Source organism: Chroicocephalus ridibundus, chromosome 1 (genome assembly GCF_963924245.1).
Source record: "Chroicocephalus ridibundus chromosome 1, bChrRid1.1, whole genome shotgun sequence".
NCBI classification, from domain to species: domain Eukaryota; kingdom Metazoa; phylum Chordata; class Aves; order Charadriiformes; family Laridae; genus Chroicocephalus; species Chroicocephalus ridibundus.
Window position 1 is genome coordinate 121,641,386 of NC_086284.1, and position 19,858 is coordinate 121,661,243.

A 19,858-nucleotide genomic window follows, 5' to 3' on the forward strand; every position below is an offset into this window, starting at 1 on the left:
GTCCTTCCTTAGAAAGAGCCTGGTATTTCAGCCATCCTAAAGCACTGTCTATCAAGGTATGCTGGGTCAGTTCCCAACAGATAAAGCTATTCAGCAATTAGAGTACCTGGGAAGTCCAGGTTTCATTTCCCAGGTCTGCCACTGTGCCATAATGGACCTTTCATAACAAAGTTAAAAAAAAAAAAAAAGTAATGAAATTTTCCAAAGCTATAGAACAGTTTACAGCACCTCCCTTCACAGGGAAACTTCTGAAGGGCTGCTGAAAGATGCTCCCTGCATATACGCCTGTGTCATGATGTCACGCTTTCTAGAGTTGCAGAGAGGATGCTGAAGTTCAGTACAAGCTCAGTGCAAGTATAGGGCCTTTTTCAGGGAGCTGCAAGGCCAGTAAGTGCTCTGCAGATCCTTGCTTTTATTCACGGCCCTGCTTTGTCATAAGATACCTGGAGATGTTCTGCACAAGAGAACTAGTCAGACTGGGCCGGGGCAGGGGGGGAAGAAGCTATTGGAATATTGCCATCTTTTTAATTGTGCTAACTGACTGGCAGAGCTATCAGAACCCGGGGACAACACTCATTTTAGAAATTCTAACTTCCCCATTAACTTGAAACCTAAAATCTAGACAACCTCAAAGACAAAACGTGCTGGCTTAAGCATCTTCTCTTTGACCTGCAAAAGGGTTTCTTTCCCAGCTCTGAAGATGTTAAGCCCCAAGCAAGTGCAGCTTGAACACCTCAAATTTGGGATTAAAAGCAAAGTAATTCAGGAAGGAAGGACCATTTGTGGGACAGAACAGAACACACTGACACTCCAATCTGCGGAACAAGGCAGCTCCTAAGGCCGCCATAGCCAGAAGTGTTTTCATAAGTCATTGACCACCTGAAAGGTCCAGGCAGCTTGTCAACAGAACCAGCTACCAGTTACCACTGGAAACCAACTCCTGTGGATATCATGGCCAGCATTCCCAATATTCAAGATGACCCTGGAGGTAAATTGTCCATTTTAATTCTCAGGATCTTTTAGTCTTCTGCTGGATTGACAGACTCCTTAAAAGAAAACCAACACATTTCATCATACCAATTTTTTATTTGTTCCCAACAAAAACAGTACCTTCTGAGAACCATCTTGGTTTGAAATTGATGCATTGCAATACACATTTACAAGAAGAACGGAAAAGTAGCATCATCTTTATGTCACTGAAACATAGGTCAAAACAGACAGCAAGATTTACAAGCAAACAAGATTAAATCCCCTAACTAAATAAACGCTGCTTCTTATGATTAGGGATTTAGCTTTGCTGTCAGGGACTTTTTCAAGAGTTACTGTCTTAAGGACTAGCACACTCTGGCACACCTTCTGCCAGCAACCACATTCAGTACAGAAGCAAAGGAGAGGATTCTCATAAGGTCCAGACCTGATCCCAGGCAGCCCGTGTCCTTCAAGGATTGCTTTTCCAGGACCAAACTTTGGGAAGGCCATTTACATCAGTCTAACCTTTAAGCGTGCTACTGTTCAGCATACCTTTGCCACAGTCAGGAGCACCTGCTTCCACCCTGACAAGCAGCAGTGACCTTCTCATGTTGCCACGTGGGAAGTAAGCAGACAACACGGTGCAGGTCAGAAGGCTCAAAAAGAACACAACCTTCCACGTGCTAGCCTAAAAACATTTTAAATTTGTATTTTAGTTTCAGAACCAAGTGACTGGAAGTTTTAGCAGCTGTCATTTGCTTTTCATTCCAAATACAAATGCAGAGCTAGCTGAAACTCCTTCCCAAACACAAAACAAGACACTGTAGCAGGCTGAGAACATGTCTATTCCTCACCCATGAGGAAATCACAAACTACAATTACTGTGTCATATGGAGGATGCCTGTTTCTCTTTAATGGAATGGAAGCACTGGACCCTTTAACATACATATGCAGGACTTGAAAGAGAAATACAAGGTCAAGCCTGCAACTAGACTGCAATAGGTCCTGCAATTTAGATTTATGCATAACATAGCCAAGGCTGTAACTAAAGTTCTTCTGTTCTAGGCAAATATATATTGGAGAGAGATGAGGTCCTACAGTCACAAAGTAAATCTGCGCTATATAAACTGACCTATGAGCAGTAAATTTGTGAGCAGCAAATCTGTGAGCAGCAAATTTTCTTGCCCTTCATCTCTGTCTCTTCTTCCCAACCGTTACAGTAATCTCTTCCCCTAGAAAGCACCTGCCAGGAGAAAAGCAACATGCACAGTGACAGTAAAACCATGTATGTAGCAAGCTGCCTGCTATTATACAGAATAGCTGAGCTCCCTCTGCCTTTCCTGTTCCCGCTGGGCTTGAGAACAAGGGTGGAAGAGCAAGAGCGTGCACTGATTTTTGGTATTTCTGTATGCATTCCTTACACAGTCGTTGAATTTTCACCAAGCTTTAGTGAAATTCTGCATTCCCACACATCTGACTGAATTTGTCCATCAGCCCAAAGCAGAGACTGCTGATCTTAAGAGACAGGTGAAACACGTAACCCTCTTGTATTTCCAGGGAAGCCTTTAACATTATTTTTTAGCACTTTAAAAGAAAAAAAAAATCTGAAAGGGTAAGGTAGGCCTCTCTATAACAGCACAGCCGAGTAACGTAAAAATCAAGGGAACTAAAATCTCACAATTCCCTAGCACACGATTTTCCCACCCACTCCCGCCCCCCCGCAAAGGAGGGGCTATGGACCAAGGTAAAATGACAAGCACAGACCTAATGTACCTAATGACCAAGGCACTGGTTCAGAAAATGTTGTAACTCTGTATTGCAGTACAACTAGAGCATTGAAAACATTTGAGCAGCTGCAGTCACATAGCTGGTTGAGAATTTCTCTCCAAGCACGTTTTAATTTGATATGAAAAGTATGGCACCATAAATCTCTTAGCCCCATTGAATAACTGCATGTCCAAGAGAGCACATAATCAAAATTAACATAAAAATGAAACAGCAGGAGGCAGTTATTCTAAGGCCTATCCAGCTAGGTTCTTTTGTGAACAGTGCTTTGTTTGTATTTAGCACTGATGCAAGAAAAAGTAAGTTAGCTAAATTGAAACTACATGAAACACTTAATACCATTTACCTCAAAAAAAGAAAAAAGGAAAAAAAAGCGTGTAACACAAAGCCAAACAACTGAAGAGACAGAACAAGTAGAATACTTGACAAGATAAAAATACATGTATATAAAACTGCATTAGTACATCTCAATATACACAGAATAAGAGCACTTGTTTATTAGGAAACAAATTGAATAAGCTTTAGAGACTATTTCAACACATACTGGTCTATTGCAGAGTTTAATCCCAAACACAGGAAAGCATGCCTCACCATTTTCTTCCTTTTCAGAAGGAATTTTTGTTTGTTTCATAAGTTAAGTCTCAAGTAGTTTGATTTTTGCAACAAATCTGAAACAAAAACGTTGGCAAGGACTAGGGACAGTTGAGCTCAGATGGTAATGCTTTCATTTCTTTTTAATGAAAACTATGCTTCTTTGGTATTATATGCTAATCAAGCTTCCTGCTTAGCTATAAAAGCTTTTTGTTATTTACTCGTGAAACTTGAATGACTGTAACTCCTTAGCAGGAGTTAATGTTATGTAGTTTAAGCATATCTTTAGGAAGATAAATACCTCGAGGTGCTTATTCAACTAGTATTGTTTGATCAAAATCAACAACACAAGCAGCTGAGTTGCTCAGTTAGTGTCCAGAGCTTCCTTGTACTGTAACAGCCTCAACACGTCTGTACTACACTCCGTGACAGATAAGCCTAGAAGTCATTTTCAGACCTGCCAAAAGTGAAAGACAATGAGAATGCTAACAACTTAAGCTAAGAGCGCTACTGAAAATAATTAAGTGTAGATTAAGGTGTCCAGAGAAAACCAACCCCCTCCCAGGCAGCACAAGACAGAGCTGTTAAATTTGAAAGCATAAGACACTGATCGTTTTGTGTGAATCAAGCTTATTGTTGAAGAAACGTATGTTATATATTCACAAAACATACTTTGTATCTGGCAGCAAATTAGAAGTCTGTAAAAAAGAAAAAGAACAGAACATAAGAATTCATTACAAAGGATTTTAAAAATGTGCACCATGCAGAGCTTTCCAAATATATAGTACCCTAGTTTAATACAGTATTTCTACATAGGAAAGAAATGCTTGTTTTTAAACATGACTAATATTGAAAATAATTCACTATCTAGGCGTCTACTGGGAAAAAAGAAAAAGATACCAGAGGCATTAACTCAGGGGACAAAACATGGTACTGCATAAAATCAGAATGACACCGTTAACATGTGACTATTACATTATTCAAGATTGTCAAAACTTACTGATATGTCAAGAGCTAGTCAAGGGTAGGATGTAAATCTCCCTGTTTATCATCTATCCCTTCTCTCATGCATTTGAGCATGCCAAGTTGACAGTAATCAAAATGCTGGTAATTTCCAGCATGAACACAAGGAAAACACTATGCTTGCAAGGAGAAATACCAATGAAACTACTGTGGCAAAATTAGAGGAAAAAGTATGTCTACATAAGGTCTACCTCAAAGCAAAAAATGCAAAATAAAATGGCAAATGAACACAGAGAGACGGGCACTAGCATTCATTGCATCTTAAAATCCTATCTGGAATACTGTCTCTATGAAGAAAGTATCATCTCTCACTTTGCATTTACATTGTATGTAGCAAATTTTGGGCGTACCTGTAATGTAAATTCTACCACTGATCTCCATTTAGCAAGCAGAGAAGGAAAACAGATATAACTACAAAACAAGCGTCACACAAAAAAACCTCCCTAGAATTAAGTTTTAGTCATGCTGTGGTTTGAGCAATTGATGCTGCAGTTTTGTATCCCCAACAACTGTGTCAACCCTGTCATGCTGCCTTCTCCCACCTAATGTTATTGCAGCACAATAATGGGTGGGGGAGAAATCCACACCGAACACCAAAAACCACCATCAAACAAGAAAAAAAAACCCTGAAAACTACTCACACAGCTGCTCCCCATTCACATTTGTTTTCAGTTATCTTGCTCTAAGGCATCGTAACAAAAAGACCTTACTCATAAAATATCAATTATTCAATAAAGGCTAAGGTGAAGCTTTGAATGAATACAATGCAATTCTTTCAACAGAAATACACAGCTACAGTTTATGCAGACATATAAAGACTTCTCCCCTGTCTTAAGCGTTACAGTTAAGTTGAATGTTTGCAGGTATAACTCCCAATTAAAAAAAAATAGCTCAAAATTTTTCAGCTACTGAAATAACTTTACTACGCGTAAAGAAAAAGTATACTTATGACAATTGGTGACTTTTGTCCTTAATTAGAATTAATCACTTTGGAATTACAACAGTCCGCTTTTTTCAACTTCTTCCAGACAAAGCAGTCTAAGAAATGTGATGGAAGTGGATTAAAAAATTGTCATAAGTAAACTAAGAGCAGAAAGTTTTGAAGAAACTTATTTTTGATTTGACTAAAACTCACAAAATTTATTTTTCAGGTTTTATCAGATGCAAGACACATGAATGCACATAAAGACGACAAGTGTTTAACAATACATAAACACGAATGCAGCTCAACCTTCAGTAATGGAAATGGCTGATCATGTGAACTAATTTTTCTCAAAAGTAAAATGCACATTCAAGAGGTTTTAAAGCTTAAGAAAGTATTGAACTGCATACTCATACAGACAGAAAAAAGTCTACTTGAGAAACAGAAGTACTTGGAAACAAGACTTTATGGAATGTTATAATTCCTCAAACAAGTATGCTGAGCTAGAGTAATTGAGAATTCAGCTAGGGAATTTGTACACTTGAATTAGAAGGTTTACATCTAAACTAGAGCCATCTTTTTTACTCTCATAAGGGAATTCAAATTTTTTACATCACAGTTTTTTATTTTTGCAGTATTGAAGCCTAAATAAAACTGTACTTCACAGGAACTCATCTGAAATCTAGGGTTGTTTTGTTTTGTTTTTTGTTTTGTTTTGTTTTTTTAATTAAAAACTACCACCTCGGCAAAGCTCTATACAATGTACTTCTGCTGACAATGCTAACACTGAAAACAACAAACTCTCTAAAAATGTCTTACCCTCAGGAGCTTTAGTCTTTTAAGGCAGCAATAGGGATACCATTTACTACTTAAAATAATAAAGCCAGAAATGACTGCATACCTTTGACTGATGTTTCATATTAAGGCCAGTCTGAACTATTTCCAGCCTCTCACCTCAGTTCCTATCTCTCAAGTTTATGAATGGCACTGTACTTTTGGACAAAAACCAGGTAATAGTCATATTTGCAATTAAATCAATTTACTATTAAATTCTATGGATTTACGTTACAAGAATTATCCAACTATCAGGTTTCATTTACAAGTTCTCAGGCTTGCACTCATGTACCTCAATGTCCTAACTCTGGAAGACACTGTTCCTAGTAATCTACAGTTCTCAAGTCACCGAAAAGAGGCAGTCATGCCCTATGGTGCTGTACTCCCCACTTCAAAGAAGTTACTACAAAAGAGTCTCTGTATTGATCCAGTTTCAGTTTACACCAAGATTATATATTGTTCCCTTAATAGTAGACCCAAAGAAAAGACAGCCTGGAGAAGAGGACATAAACCCTGCTCATAAGCATAGATAAAAGAGCTCTATCTGCACTCTGAGGCTCTGCATTCCTAGAGGTTAACTTCTTACTTCTGTAGTACCCCAGGCACACCATCAGGGTGTGCCTTCCACTTGTCAATTTTAACAGTACTTGAGACCAATATAATAATTTATCTAAAATATGTTTATTATGCTTCATGTTATTCACTATTTCTAATAACAAGAACTTCAGTAACCACTCAAGTTGTATTTTGCCTTGCACAAATGGCTTCAGATATAAGATATAAGAATGTTACAGCAAAAGGACAATAGTGAAAAAGGTGTCAAAGACATGGGAAATTAAGGTTTTCCTGTACATGCCAATAGTAACAAAAATGAATCAACATTTCAGTACAAAAGTGTAGGAAGCTTGTGAAAAAAGGTTTAAGTGGTAAAGGAGAGGTTCTGAACACAACAGCAGCGCTCCTTCGCATTTTGGACTCTCTGTGCAAATGCAGCATTAATAAAATACCTGTATTTATGAAACGGAGGTAAGGAAACAGCAGAAAAGCTCAGTTCCTACTGCGATAGTCACAGGCCTGGCATCATCTTGTTAAGAACAGGGTTTTGGCTACTCATGGAAAAGAGTTATGTGTAGAGTTCATGCACTTAGGCTACTCTGCAGCTTATGCTACTGTTGCCAGCTTGTCAATTAAATCATCAACTGTATTCACAAGAAGTTTTGTATCTTCCTTCTCACTCATCCGATGTCGGCCAGTTTTGCGGAGGATAACATCCACATCTTTGCTCAAAACACGATCAGCAACTTGCATAGAGATCTGCCAAGAGACATCATCATCGTTCATGCCATGAATAAGTCGTATGGGACACGTTATAGGAATAGGACTATTTAGCACACAGTGATTTTCTGCTTCTCTGATAAAGTCATATGTCACAGAGTAATATCCTTCCTCATTATGCTTTGTTGGAAACTTCCATTCACCTTTTTCTTCTATTTCTTTTTGTGCCTATAAAAAAAAGAGAGCAAAGAATAGACAAGACATACGTTACATGTTCTTCAGAGTGCCTCAACTTACTTCTGTTCTAAATGCAGTAAAACTTCCACAGGTATAAAATTTCACTTTGTTCATTTTTTTAGCAGAGAAAGCATATTTTTGTTCGCCTTCCACCAAATGAGAAGACAAAGCCCCTACCATGTCACAAAAGCTACTCTGCATGTCTCTCATGCAAATTAATCTAGTTAGGATTCACCAATGAAATTAAGTTTCTTAGCCAGAATCTATCAGAGAGAAAAAGATGTATAGCAGCCATGAACAGTGAGCTTCTTTGGTTTCAATCACTTCACTGACCCTCAAATAAGGAGAATCGTAGGAAAAAAGAATTTTCCAATGATCACTCTTTTCAGTCTTTGCCACAATAGCTGCATCTAAAATACTGTATTTCCAGAATCTTACCTTAATCTTAAGTTGCAATACTGACACTATGAAATGTCTTAGAAAAAACAAAAAATATCAGAAAAATATTATTCTGAAGTTATTTATTGCCATATTTATTTGTCACATGAGAACATCAGATTTACTTTCCTGAAGACTGGACATTATCACCATCAAGGAAGCAACTCAGAAAGAGACTTCCCACCACCTAAATCTTAGTCTTTACAAACACACTAGTCTGAAGAATTCCTTTTCTACACACATAACCTGTGTCAGACTGATCTCATCCAATCTCTTCTCAATTACTTTAGCAGCTACTTCTCCATCCCTGAAAGCACAAGAATCGAATTTGAATGCAAATATAAGATATCCAACACTGAAATCTAATGGACTGCTGAACAGCAGGGACCCAACTTCATGTCCTATATGCCATAGTAATATAAACACATTCTAGGTAGTGCTCCCACTAACTTCATACTGGAAGCACAGCACTTTTCAGACTTCTAGATCAATGCAAACTTTCAGCTTACCTCCACCACAGAGAAAACTTACTGAAAGACTTGCAGGAAAAATACAGCTTGAACAACAGAATTTCTTAAACGCCTGATAGATTTTCAGATTGCACAAAGGTCAATCATTAACATTTACCTCAATGGGAAGCTTCTTAAAAGCTGTTACAAAATGGTCTGCTGCTACAGCTACTCCAACTAGAGCAGCTACTTTATCCGGGCGTGCTATTGCAGCATGAAGCATCAGCCATCCACCCATGCTGGAGCCCACCAGAATCTGAAAAAAAAGAGAAAATACACGATCATTTTACAGGAAGCTGCTAACAATTTTTTTATTTTTCTACAAAATATCAGTTTTCATTTTGTTTAACTACTTAAACCTTGGGCATAATCCTGCTGTCCTTACCCAGGCAGAACTGCTGTCACTTCCGGTGGAAATTTTGCCTGAGTAAGCACCACAGGATCTGGTATTTTATTATTCTTTTTGTTTGGCATGGCCGGTTATTGCTGTCTGAGACTGAAACACTGTAAACGAAATCAGAGTTGAAACAATTCAGTATCACATACATACTTTATGTTTCCTTCTTAAAATAAACGCACATGGTAAAGGCTCAGTGCAGTGAAAGAGGTCAAAAGCAATTCATAATATAAAACTGTTTTAAACACAACTAGGCATTCCTAGATTGCACAAGATTTCAGGTTTCTCACAGTCATTTTTAAAGTAACTGAAGAAGTCAAATGCTGCTTCTACTAGTTTGGGTTTTTTTTAAAGCTATTTTATCACATAGAGTATTTTAACTTGTAACATCCCTGCATATCCTTTAATTAATGTATCAGCACGGGACAGTGAAACACTTTTTCATGAAGAGGGCTGCGCTGCACTGGAACCCCGTCAGGTGGAAGCTCCACCACGAGGCTTTCTCAGACTCCCTGGGATGACAGCCCTGCTCTGAGCAGGGGCTCTAATAAATGACTTCCAGGAGGTCCTGCCACCCTCGTTTCCATGATTTTGTGATGTACCTGCTTGCAAAAGAGGTCTTACAAATATGACCTCTCAAATGATTCAGCTTGAAAGTGAGCAGGTGTCAGTTGTTAAACAGAAGCTACTGTTGACCAGAGCTATTATGGCGTATTTTTGATTAATGTTCTACCTTGAAGATAAAAAGCATTCTATGTTTAAAAACAACATACAACCTGTGGTCCATCTGTAAGTTCATCCAGTATGGACAGAACATCTTTTCTCCACTTCCCAATTGTACACTCCTCGAATTTACCACCTGAACTTCCACATCCTGTATAATCAAATCTGAAAAAGTAAACATCAAAATGAAAGTCACAGTACTGTCTACAGCAACACAGAAACTAAGTAAACAGTACCGCTTAATCAAATTAAATGGGGACAAGATACCACACTGAAGATTTTCTTACTTGGTGCTGTATATCACTAGCACCGGAAATCAGATGAAAAGAGGTTTAAACACAATACATGCAACTAAGCAATGCAGCATTCTCTTATCATTTGGTATAACAATATTCAAATTTAACAGGATATCTCCCAGACAAAGAATTTCCCTTACAGACAAAAACCCCCAAATACTTCAATTTTAAAAGTATTTTTTAAAAGTAGAAGCTCTCTTTCACATGCTATACCCAAATTCGAAGACTTAGGAAACTCAGTATTCAACCTAGTCTATCAAAGGAGAGTTATCACCAAGCATACGCATATTCTTCTAAAACCACAGAAGGCACTGGGTAACTTAACAAGAACTGGCAGTTAAGAAGCATGCTTAGAGTGGTAACTTAAGTACTTAGAACTCCTGGTCCTATCTTTTTCATTTTTGTGCCTATAGCCTTCATGTAACACATAGCACTAGCCAGACTACAGAAATTTGTTAGAGAATTTTCTGAATTACTTTCAGGATATATTCTCCTGATTTACCTCAGTCTCGCTACAGACAGAATTCCTACATTTGAAATGGATGGAAGATACTTCTTAGCTTGTGTACAGCACAGCATGCATTCCAATCCAAATGCCAAAGTTTACCATTTCGCCTACCCCATGATATTAGTTTCATTTTCTCAAGAACAACGCTTGGAATGTACCTGATGAAGGCATGACCTAGAGAGTTGCAGAAATCTTCGAGGGCAGCTGCTTTCCGACCATTCATATTTGAATTAAAGCCTGGAAGGAAAATAACCCCTGGATTCCTGCCTTTTAGTTTATGATAAGCAAGATTTGGTCGATCCGGTCGAGTAAGAAAGCTGACTGATGATTTCAGCCTGCAAACTAATAAAAAGAGCTATTTAGTACAATCATCATGATAACCTTGGCAGAAATACTAATGTTTTATAAAAATAGGATTCAGGAACTATAGGTATATTATGTGAAAATAAGATACTTTGGCTCACGAGAAAGAAAAAAAATCTCCTATGTTCTTTAATGACTAACTAGTATTGATCAACCTGAAAGGGAAAGCTGATTGTGATTCATTCTCAAATCATTAAATGTCAACCATGTAAGGAGTTCACTCAGCAATTAGCAAAGTGGTCGACTGAAGACAAATGCTAAGATTTCCTATACTTGATTTCTACTCATGTTTTATACCATCTTGAATATGCTACCCATTTCACATGAAATGGTAAGATTTTTCATCTGTGTAGTTTAAATTTTTGTTTTTTCCAGACTGAATTTCAAAAAATATAATTTTGGGACTAAAGTACTCTGTGCAATGGTAAGTTCACAAGTACATGAGGTGATAAATTTTTGATTAAAACGAAAACGGAAGGACAAAACTGCATCTGCATCAAAACTGCAGATCCACAAGACCTATGGAGATGTAGAAATGGGTAAGTTCAAAAGCAGGAATTGGGAAAGAATCTTCTAACTTTTTCAACATGACGAACATAAAACAACATTAGCTTTGTTTAAAACCGAATGAAGTGACATCTATCCTTTTTCACCATATAATCAACAGCTATTTCTGCTTAAATTACAGATTATTGCCAGGAACACTGGAAAAAAAGGCTCACTATGCCATCTTAACATCAGTCTTTTCCTGAGATATGAAGCACAGAAGGTAAAAAACAAAATAAAGCTACACCTTCTGTAAATACACAGCAATACATTAAACGCATCTTATAAGAAGAAACAGAATTGTAAAAGTATCGTTTTCTTACGCATCTCCAAAAGAGGGACAAATATCTCATTACATGTTTTAGTATATTCTTGCTGGAGAGGTTACATTAGTCTAGCACTCAGACTGTTCTGTTTAAACAGAATGAAATAACACTTTGTAAACCTAAATATTTTGCCACTACTTAAAAAATGAAAGATCATTTAGAACTTCTGTCAAAGCGACCTGCACCATATTACATGAGAAAGAAGTTTTCCTATGAGCATAAAGTTAAAATTATTTTGTTTTAGTTCAAAATAACAAACCAGACACATTTGGAAAGTGAACACTAAGTTGGACTCTGTTATTTACATTAATAACCATGAAAAAAACCTGAGTTGCTTTCAAACAAGGAAAAATGATTAACAAAGGAAATGCTATCTAATTAATAACTATACTGAATCTCAACAGCTGCTACAGTATTTAATCTATGTTTAGCAGTTATTTGTACCTCTACTGTGGGTGAGGACCAGTGACTTGTAGAGAGGTGTTATGGACACTTAATCCATTCTACTATCCCACTCGGCAAGATAATTTGTTAAACTGAAACCTTGGTTGAGACTTCTAAGACTTTGATACTCTTAATTCTTACACTAGAAGACGACTGGTTCTTCAATACCGTAAATCAATAGCAGGGTACAAAAACTATGCAACCCCAAACAATACATCAGAGCTTCCTAGTGGTATAATAACGGGATAAATACTGCAAAAAAAGACTGCGACAGTATCACACCACTTAACTGTTTTGCAGCTTTGAGTTATGTTTTCTCACTATCAGAGAGGTTTGGGTTTTGTTTGTTTTTAAACTTGCATGTGTGTGGGTCAATGTGGATGCATAACAGACACAGGATGCAGCTAGTATCCAGCACTTTCCTACAGTCTAACAGAAATTATACCATTTGAACTATAAGTAAAACCATTAAATCTTTCCTGAAACAATGAGACAGTTCTTTATCCTATTCACGCATTGTTTACCATAAAGGGGAATAAATGCCACAGTAAAGTTATGTGTGTGTCTATCAGTATGCCAGTCATTTGTTCACCTGCCAGCAAAAGAGGAGATACACCAGGAAGTGCTAAACTTCATAGAAAAAGAATTAGGAGTATTTTTCTCCCCCATAAGCCCCGATAACCACCTCTGAAGTCACTGTTTTTCCATCCTGCAGCACTCTGGAAGTGTCCTCAAACTGTTTTGACACTTCAAGGGCACCAGCAGCAATCCCAACCTGAATAATGCAGAATAACTCTAAGGCAACCACCCTAGCCAATCCAAAAGCAAGGCTCACTGGAGTCATGCTCTCAGACTTCCCTTTAGACACACAAAAACATCGATAACTGAGCCGCTACACAGTAATTTTTCATCCCAATTTCAGTGAAAGGCCTTGGCAAGAGCAGGGAAGCACTGCTGAAGGGTGCAAGGAGGTACTTAGTATTTATAAAAGCGAGTTACAGACAGCAGGAGCTAGCTACAGGAAGACCACAGGACCCTTGCCTGATGCTATGGAACTCTCTTCATATCAGAATCACTGTGCAATTTTAATTGCATTATGACCAACAGAAACTGTGATTGAGACCAGCACCTACACATCAAAGCCAAAGAAATCCTCTGAACAACCCTGGGAACACTCCAGCACTGTGACCTACCCACTGCCAACAGCAGCAGCAAATTAACGCAGCTCTGGCAGATAGTGGACTCAACGTTCTCCATACCTCATTGCATGCAATTGGCTATGCTATAGGAGTAAGAAGGCCACCAGTTCTGCCAGCAGCAACTGCTGCTTAGCCCAGTCTCAGAGCACCTAATGGCACACTCAATAGCCATCTACTCTGACCACACTACCACTTTAAACACACAGGAAGAAAAACCATCAACAAAAAGCCCACTGCATTCACGTTTTATGCAGATTCAAAACATGCACCCTTAACGGCAAGTAAGTGTTACTCACTTCTACACCAAGCAACCTCAGATGAGGTTCAATACCTCATCAAGAAGAGCAGGCGCCTGTCAAATTTAAGGCAATGAATAACCTCAACAAGCCAGACAAGCAGAGTCTAGAACAGCAAGAAGGGGCACTATGTGTTTGGGCTGAGGATCATCTCGCTCAAAAGGGAGCTTTTCAGCTGCGCAGACGCAGGCCTGTTTCACATCCAAGCAAGCGAGCAGGCGCAGTTGCTCCGATTTCCACGCCTGGGAAAGCAGCCGCTCTGCAGACACGCACACCTGCCCTCCCCTGCCCACGGACACCCAACCATCCCCCGCAGCCTCGGCAGGAGAAAAAAAAAGCCTGTCGGAAACCCAGCCGCTCGGAGAAGAGCGGAGTTTAACATCCCCACCTCCCCCGGGGACCCTGGCCGCTCCCGACCGAAACGGGGCGCTGAAGGGGAGGAGCGGCTGCCACCTCCTGCCGCCCGCCCCGACAGCAAACACCCTTCCCCACGGCCATCACACGCGGTAATACACCCGCCACAGACACGCATCCTCTCCCCTCTGACTGACTGACTCCCCCGGGATCCCAGGCCGGCGGAGGAGGAGGAACGGCGGCGGAGCGCCAGCAGAGGTGCCCCGGAGCCCTGCCCTTACCCGGGAGCCCCGGGACCGCCCTCAGCGGCGACAGCAACATCGCCATGGACGAGGCACGATGGCAGCCACCACCGCCTCGTACCAACCCCCGCAGCGACCGCGCCACCGCCGCCATAGCCGCCGCTCACGGCGGGCAGGCGCCTCACTGCGCAGGCGCCACCTGCGGCGTCGGGGCCAGGCGCATGCGCGGGTGCGCGTGAAGTGGCGCTGGCCCGTGGCGGGGCACGCGCATGCGCCGTTGCCCGTGGCGGAGGGAGGAGGGCGAGGGGCTGGGCGCTGGCGTTGGTCGGAGTAATTAAAATGCCGAATGCTTGTCTGTGAAGGCGAAGGCAAAGCTTTGTCAATAAACACACTTAACGAGCTCCTCTCCTGTGAAGGCAGGCTGAGAGAGTTGGGGTTGTTCAGCCTGGAGAAGAGAAGGCTCCGCTGAGAGTTTACAGCGGCCTTCCAGTACCTAAAGAGGGCCTACAGGAAAGATGGGGAAGGACTCTTTATTAGGGAGTGGAGATAGAGGACGAGGGGTAACGCTTTTAAACTGCAAGAAGGTAGATTTAGATTAGTGAAGAAGAAATTTCATTACTCTGAGCGTGGTGAGGCACTGGAACAGGTTGCCCAGGGAAGCTGTGGATGCCCCATCCCTGGAAGTGTTCAAGGCCAGGCTGGATGGGGCTTTAAGGAGTCTGGGCTAGCGGGAGGTGTCCCTGCCCATAGCAGGGGGGTTGGAACTAGGTGATCTTTAAGGTCCCTTCCAACTCAAAGCATTCTATGATTTCCCTAGGTGCAAATTTATTCTGGAGAGGTGAACCTCTGTGAAGGCCTCTGTACCCGACAAGGCTGGTAAGACCCAGTCTGGAAGCCCCCCTACTTCAGGTAGCCTGTAGGTGTGTGGGGATAAACTGTTCCAAAGGACACAATTTATAATATAATGTAACACATGTAATTACTTGTCCTGTACAGATGGCGAGAAATGGCATTTCAAAACACATCATCCTTCCCTCGGCTGCCTCTGCAGCATTGTCAGGGCTTGGCCATTCCTTAGCCTACTGGGCATTCAAACCAGCCCATACCTCATTACCCATCTCTACTCGGCCTCATTTGCACAGACACAGTAACCAGAACAAGGTTTTCCTTCAAGGAAGTCTTTATCCACTGTACCTTTTGTAATACAGGCCACACAGAAAAGAATAAAACAATACTTACAGAGGTCAGCGCCCACAAAGGTATTTTCCCAAGCAAGCACCAGCCCAGCCCGTCAGCAGCTCTAGGGCAAGGGCTGCAGCAGCAGTGGCTTTTAAGACACAGGCTACGTGGTTTGCAATTGCCAGAGTTCCTTCAGGGTAAGTGGGTGCTTGACTCCTGTGGGGGTAGTCTTGGAGGGCTTGCAGACTGCCCATAAAAGATGATGCTTACCGCCATGCTTTGCTTACATCGTCTTTATGTCCACCACTACAAAACCGATTGTGCTTTGTGATGATAATAGCAAACTTAGTGAAAAAGTCGTAAAACTACATGGGCTTCTGCAATGAGCTAATGCTTCCTGCAGTTCAAGTCATGTCTAAGGCAACTATTAGGACAACTGGGAAACCCTTACACTTCAGCAATTTCTGTTTTGCAGTTAAACAAAAAATATGTCTATATCCAAGGCTCACAAAAAATGAGAAAGGTATTGTATTATGTACAGGCAGTAAACAGACTACACTCTTAATATCACTGCCATCTGAAAGATTATTTTCCACACCTCTTTTATGGGAAAACACACGGTTAGATTACGCATTACTAAGAAATACAAAATTGCTTGCACAAGTGTATGTACTATTTAAAACACAAGCTGAAATGTCTCAAGATGAAGCAGCAAGTGAATAATTAAAACAAGCATATTTTTAAAAATGTTTATTGAAATGCCTTCATTGCATCATGCAGGATACAAAAATCATTATTAGAAAACCTTTATAACCATACTTAGGAGTAAAATCAAGATACATCAGGGAAAAATAATAATTATATAAACCAAAGCCATTTATTTCTTATAGTGTTTTAAGTCATTAGATTACAAGCTGTGATCTGCACAGATGTTAACAATTATCTTGCGCTAACAGTCCTTCTTTCATGATTCAAGTTGAAACTGGTGTTTGTCGTGCTAGAGCAACCATATCACCTGTGTATACCACAAAAAATTCAACCCGTTCATTACAGATACAGGGTTTAAAAAGTATAACAAAAATATTCTGCCAGCATACTTCTATTTTGCTTTCAGTTTTTTATTTGTTCCATCAAAAGCCATTAACTTTTCATCAAGAAAAAAAAAAGGCTAATGTGCTTTCTTCTATTACACAAACCACATAGCACATTAAGTTTTGATTATTGAAATAGAACCTCTTTAAAGTCATAAGAGACTTTCTTGAAGTTCAGTTCAATTAAATAAGTTATGTTTTTGCAACATTACTCAAGGACTTGAAAGTGATTTTAAAATGGGAGACCACTGCACCCTCACTATTTTTGTTGTTTTAGGACTCTCAGTCTCTGCTACTTAAAATTTTCAGAGTTTCTTATTCATACACTGCTTAGCATAAACTCGTAGAACTTGCCTCTCTCTTTTTATTTTATTTGACAGCATTATTCTGTGCAGATATGCATTTAAAAAAAAAACAAACAAAAGAAAACAACTCTGTGGGGCTGAAAACTTGACTCCAAAGACTGTAGATGGGTAGAGATTTTGATGCTGGCTTCAAGGGGACCAATGTTTGAGAGGTTTCAGTAGAGCATTCACTTGGCACAGAGTAAGTTTAGAACCATGCTGGGACCTTACTAGAAAATTACAAGAAAATTGCTGTAGGGTCAAGAATCAGCTCATTCTATTCAACAGGGAAGATTTAAAAACCCCTTCCTTATGAGGAAGTTAATACATGTGTTTCCATTTCGTATCCTTCTGGAAAAATGCACCGTTATGAAGCTATCCTTCTCTTTTTATGTTGAGCTCCATAGATGCAGACTTTAAACACACAGTTGGTGTCAGCTGGTGTTTGAACACACAGAATATCCTAACAATTTAATTACATTAAAAGTCATGAAGAGTTTTGGCACTGTCCCCTTACAGAAAGTTAGGTACAACTAACAATTTGAAAACATTATAAGGGAATTGTATAACTCTTTGGCTCTGTTGTAATATTTAACTACTAAGGCATGAACTATGGGTACCTTAGGGTTGCTTTTGTTTATATTTTTATAAAATACTTGACTAAAAGTTTTAAAAACTCACCTAATCATCTATAAATGTCAAATGCTGCATATTAAAATATATGCTTGTTACACCTTTTTGTTCTAGAATTTTTGCATACTGATGAGAACAGACACATTTGTAAACTGTTTAGTATGAGTTTATGAAGACATTCTCCATATGAGAGAATTTATAGAAAATTATCATTGAATCCAGATGCTGTAATTTAAATTGCCTGATTATCCATTTTGGAGCCCTATGATTCTCTCAACAGCTTTAGCTCTTTCATTCCTATAAAGATCAACTAAAACAAGTAACAAGCCCCCCTTTTCAATGCATTTGTAAAACCATCTCGTTCTGAGGTTTCGGGTGCACATCATAAGGAGGATATTTCAGAGTACGCACTGGCTTTTCAGATTTCACTACATATGGCTAACTTCATCTGTTACGTTATTGCAGTATGCCCTGTTGTCCCCTTGTATTATAACATGAAGTGGGTGTAGCCTTCCGCGCCTGTAACAATAACATCCATCCATATCCTCATGGCTTCTGGCGAAGGAGCAACCATATAGTATATCCGGTCATGTGTCTTAACACTGAAAGTGAGCAACGGGTTGGGACTCTAAAATAAAACAGAAAGAAGGATAACAAAAGAATGAAAGCAAAGCCATTTGTTGGCACCAGAAGTGAAATTACTTACGGAGGAAGATAAAATGCAAAATGCTGTAGGCACTGCATCCTACATTGCAGTACTGGAAGCAGAGATGTGTTTAAAGCGTTGGCATCCAGCATAAACACTTTTTACAACATACTTCCACTGGAGTATTACATAGGAGTACAGGGCTCCAAACCGTTGTTTCATGCCCAAATAAGTAACTCCCCCACTCTGTCCAGCTGTCAAAACCACCTCGGCTTTCACAAATCCACCTGCCAAGGATATATTCAGCTTGTTCACAGCTTATTTAAGTTACAGGTGAGAGGCAGTGGGTGCCATGAGCTGCCAGCACCAGTTAACTCCCTCCCTGTGACAGATGTATACAGCCATCCCTTGATTTACCAAAGCCACTGATTCCAGTGGTCTCACCACTGGACTACGGAGTTCCTTGTGGCAAATCCCACCTGGCAGGTAGACACTCTTTTCTCTGCTTTCATCAGTATTAAAACACAAAACCAAACCAAAACAGCCCTGTGCTAGTCACTGATCTGGCTTCATCTTCCTTTTCCTCCACCCCAGGATTTTTTTGTTTCTTTCTTTTTTTTTTCTAATACTGTCAGCACTCCCTTTGACTTTACTACCCAGCTACCATAGTTTGGGTACTGCTATATGATACTCAGTTAAAACAATAAAGAAGTTTACCTTATATGCATTCTTTAGATGATCATAATAGACTTCTTCAATAGCTTGAAAATATATTACACCTTTTAATTTGGTTTCATGTTTGTCTAAAATGGAAAAGAGAGAATGACTTGAGAACTGAAATGAACAGTACTTCAAGAAGCAAAAGCGCAGTTTGCATTTCAAAATATGTTCAGCTGATAAGTAACTGGATTAACACTTTTGCTTGTGAAATCCCAGAGAAATCTTCAATCTTTCTTACTAGTTGATTGGTTTTGTTGAGAGATGTGTTTACTACTTTAATATGTTTTCTTTTCCACCTGGTTTCCAAGAAAATAAAGCTTTTGCAATTTCCTCATCTATTTGCAAGTCACTCCCTTTACTGAAGTGTCTAAACATTATGGTCGGTATTAGCCAACAGAAGGACAGATGTCTCCGACGTACATCAATCTTCCAATTCCACGAAAGCTAGACAGACTTCACATAGCTCACAGGCGAAGATCTACAGTTTGCCTTAAAAGGAAAACTGTTATGATAGGCAAATTTGAAATACAATTTGATAGCAAAAGCTTTACATTAGAGTATCATTTGTGCTTGTACTTATTAAATAAATGCTTCTTCCCATTTGTAGTAATATCCCTTAGTCTCAAGCTAATATTTATTATGCGAATGTGAGGCTAGCAGATTGTAGGCAAGTTTCCATGAGCTCTGACACATGGAAAAGTTTACAGGAAATTAAAAGTTCCTGGGCACCAGCTGCAGCATAATAATTGTCTGTTTGCACTTTCCTAGTCTAACATCCAAGGTAAAAGCCAGATTAATTAGACGCGGTTTGCCCCTGTTGTGAAAGGGACCTCCCCATTTGCTTCAGAGCGCCTGAGGTAAGAACGCCTGAATGGATGGTTACTCCATGGAGGCTGTTAACAAGGAGCAGGTTGTTATCCAGTGGTACCATGTTTCTGGTATAATGTCCCACTGCAGCAAAGGGTGGG

General features: G+C 39.7%; 2 protein-coding genes across 6 annotated transcripts in view; both read right to left on the reverse strand.

Moving 5' to 3' along the window:
- Positions 1-1,075: 1,075 nt before the first annotated feature.
- ABHD10 (abhydrolase domain containing 10, depalmitoylase) lies at positions 1,076-14,470 on the reverse strand. The gene is made up of 5 exons (XM_063349082.1): positions 14,317-14,470; positions 10,666-10,849; positions 9,757-9,868; positions 8,702-8,839; positions 1,076-7,627 (listed from the first exon to the last, which is right to left on the reverse strand). Exons 1-5 carry the CDS (start codon positions 14,429-14,431, stop codon positions 7,286-7,288), a joined length of 891 nt encoding a protein of 296 aa, XP_063205152.1. The 5' UTR covers positions 14,432-14,470; the 3' UTR covers positions 1,076-7,285.
- A 1,744-nt stretch (positions 14,471-16,214) lies between these two features.
- The window catches only part of PHLDB2 (pleckstrin homology like domain family B member 2), a 127,797-nt gene continuing 124,153 nt past the window's right edge, over positions 16,215-19,858 (reverse strand). For all 5 annotated transcript variants that reach the window (XM_063349118.1, XM_063349125.1, XM_063349110.1 and 2 more), the window contains 2 exons: positions 18,888-18,973; positions 16,215-18,152 (listed from right to left, as the gene is read on the reverse strand). In XM_063349118.1, the coding sequence (XP_063205188.1) occupies positions 18,012-18,152; positions 18,888-18,973 (227 nt within the window). In that variant the 3' untranslated portion in view covers positions 16,215-18,011. The remainder of the gene's footprint in view (positions 18,153-18,887; positions 18,974-19,858) is intronic.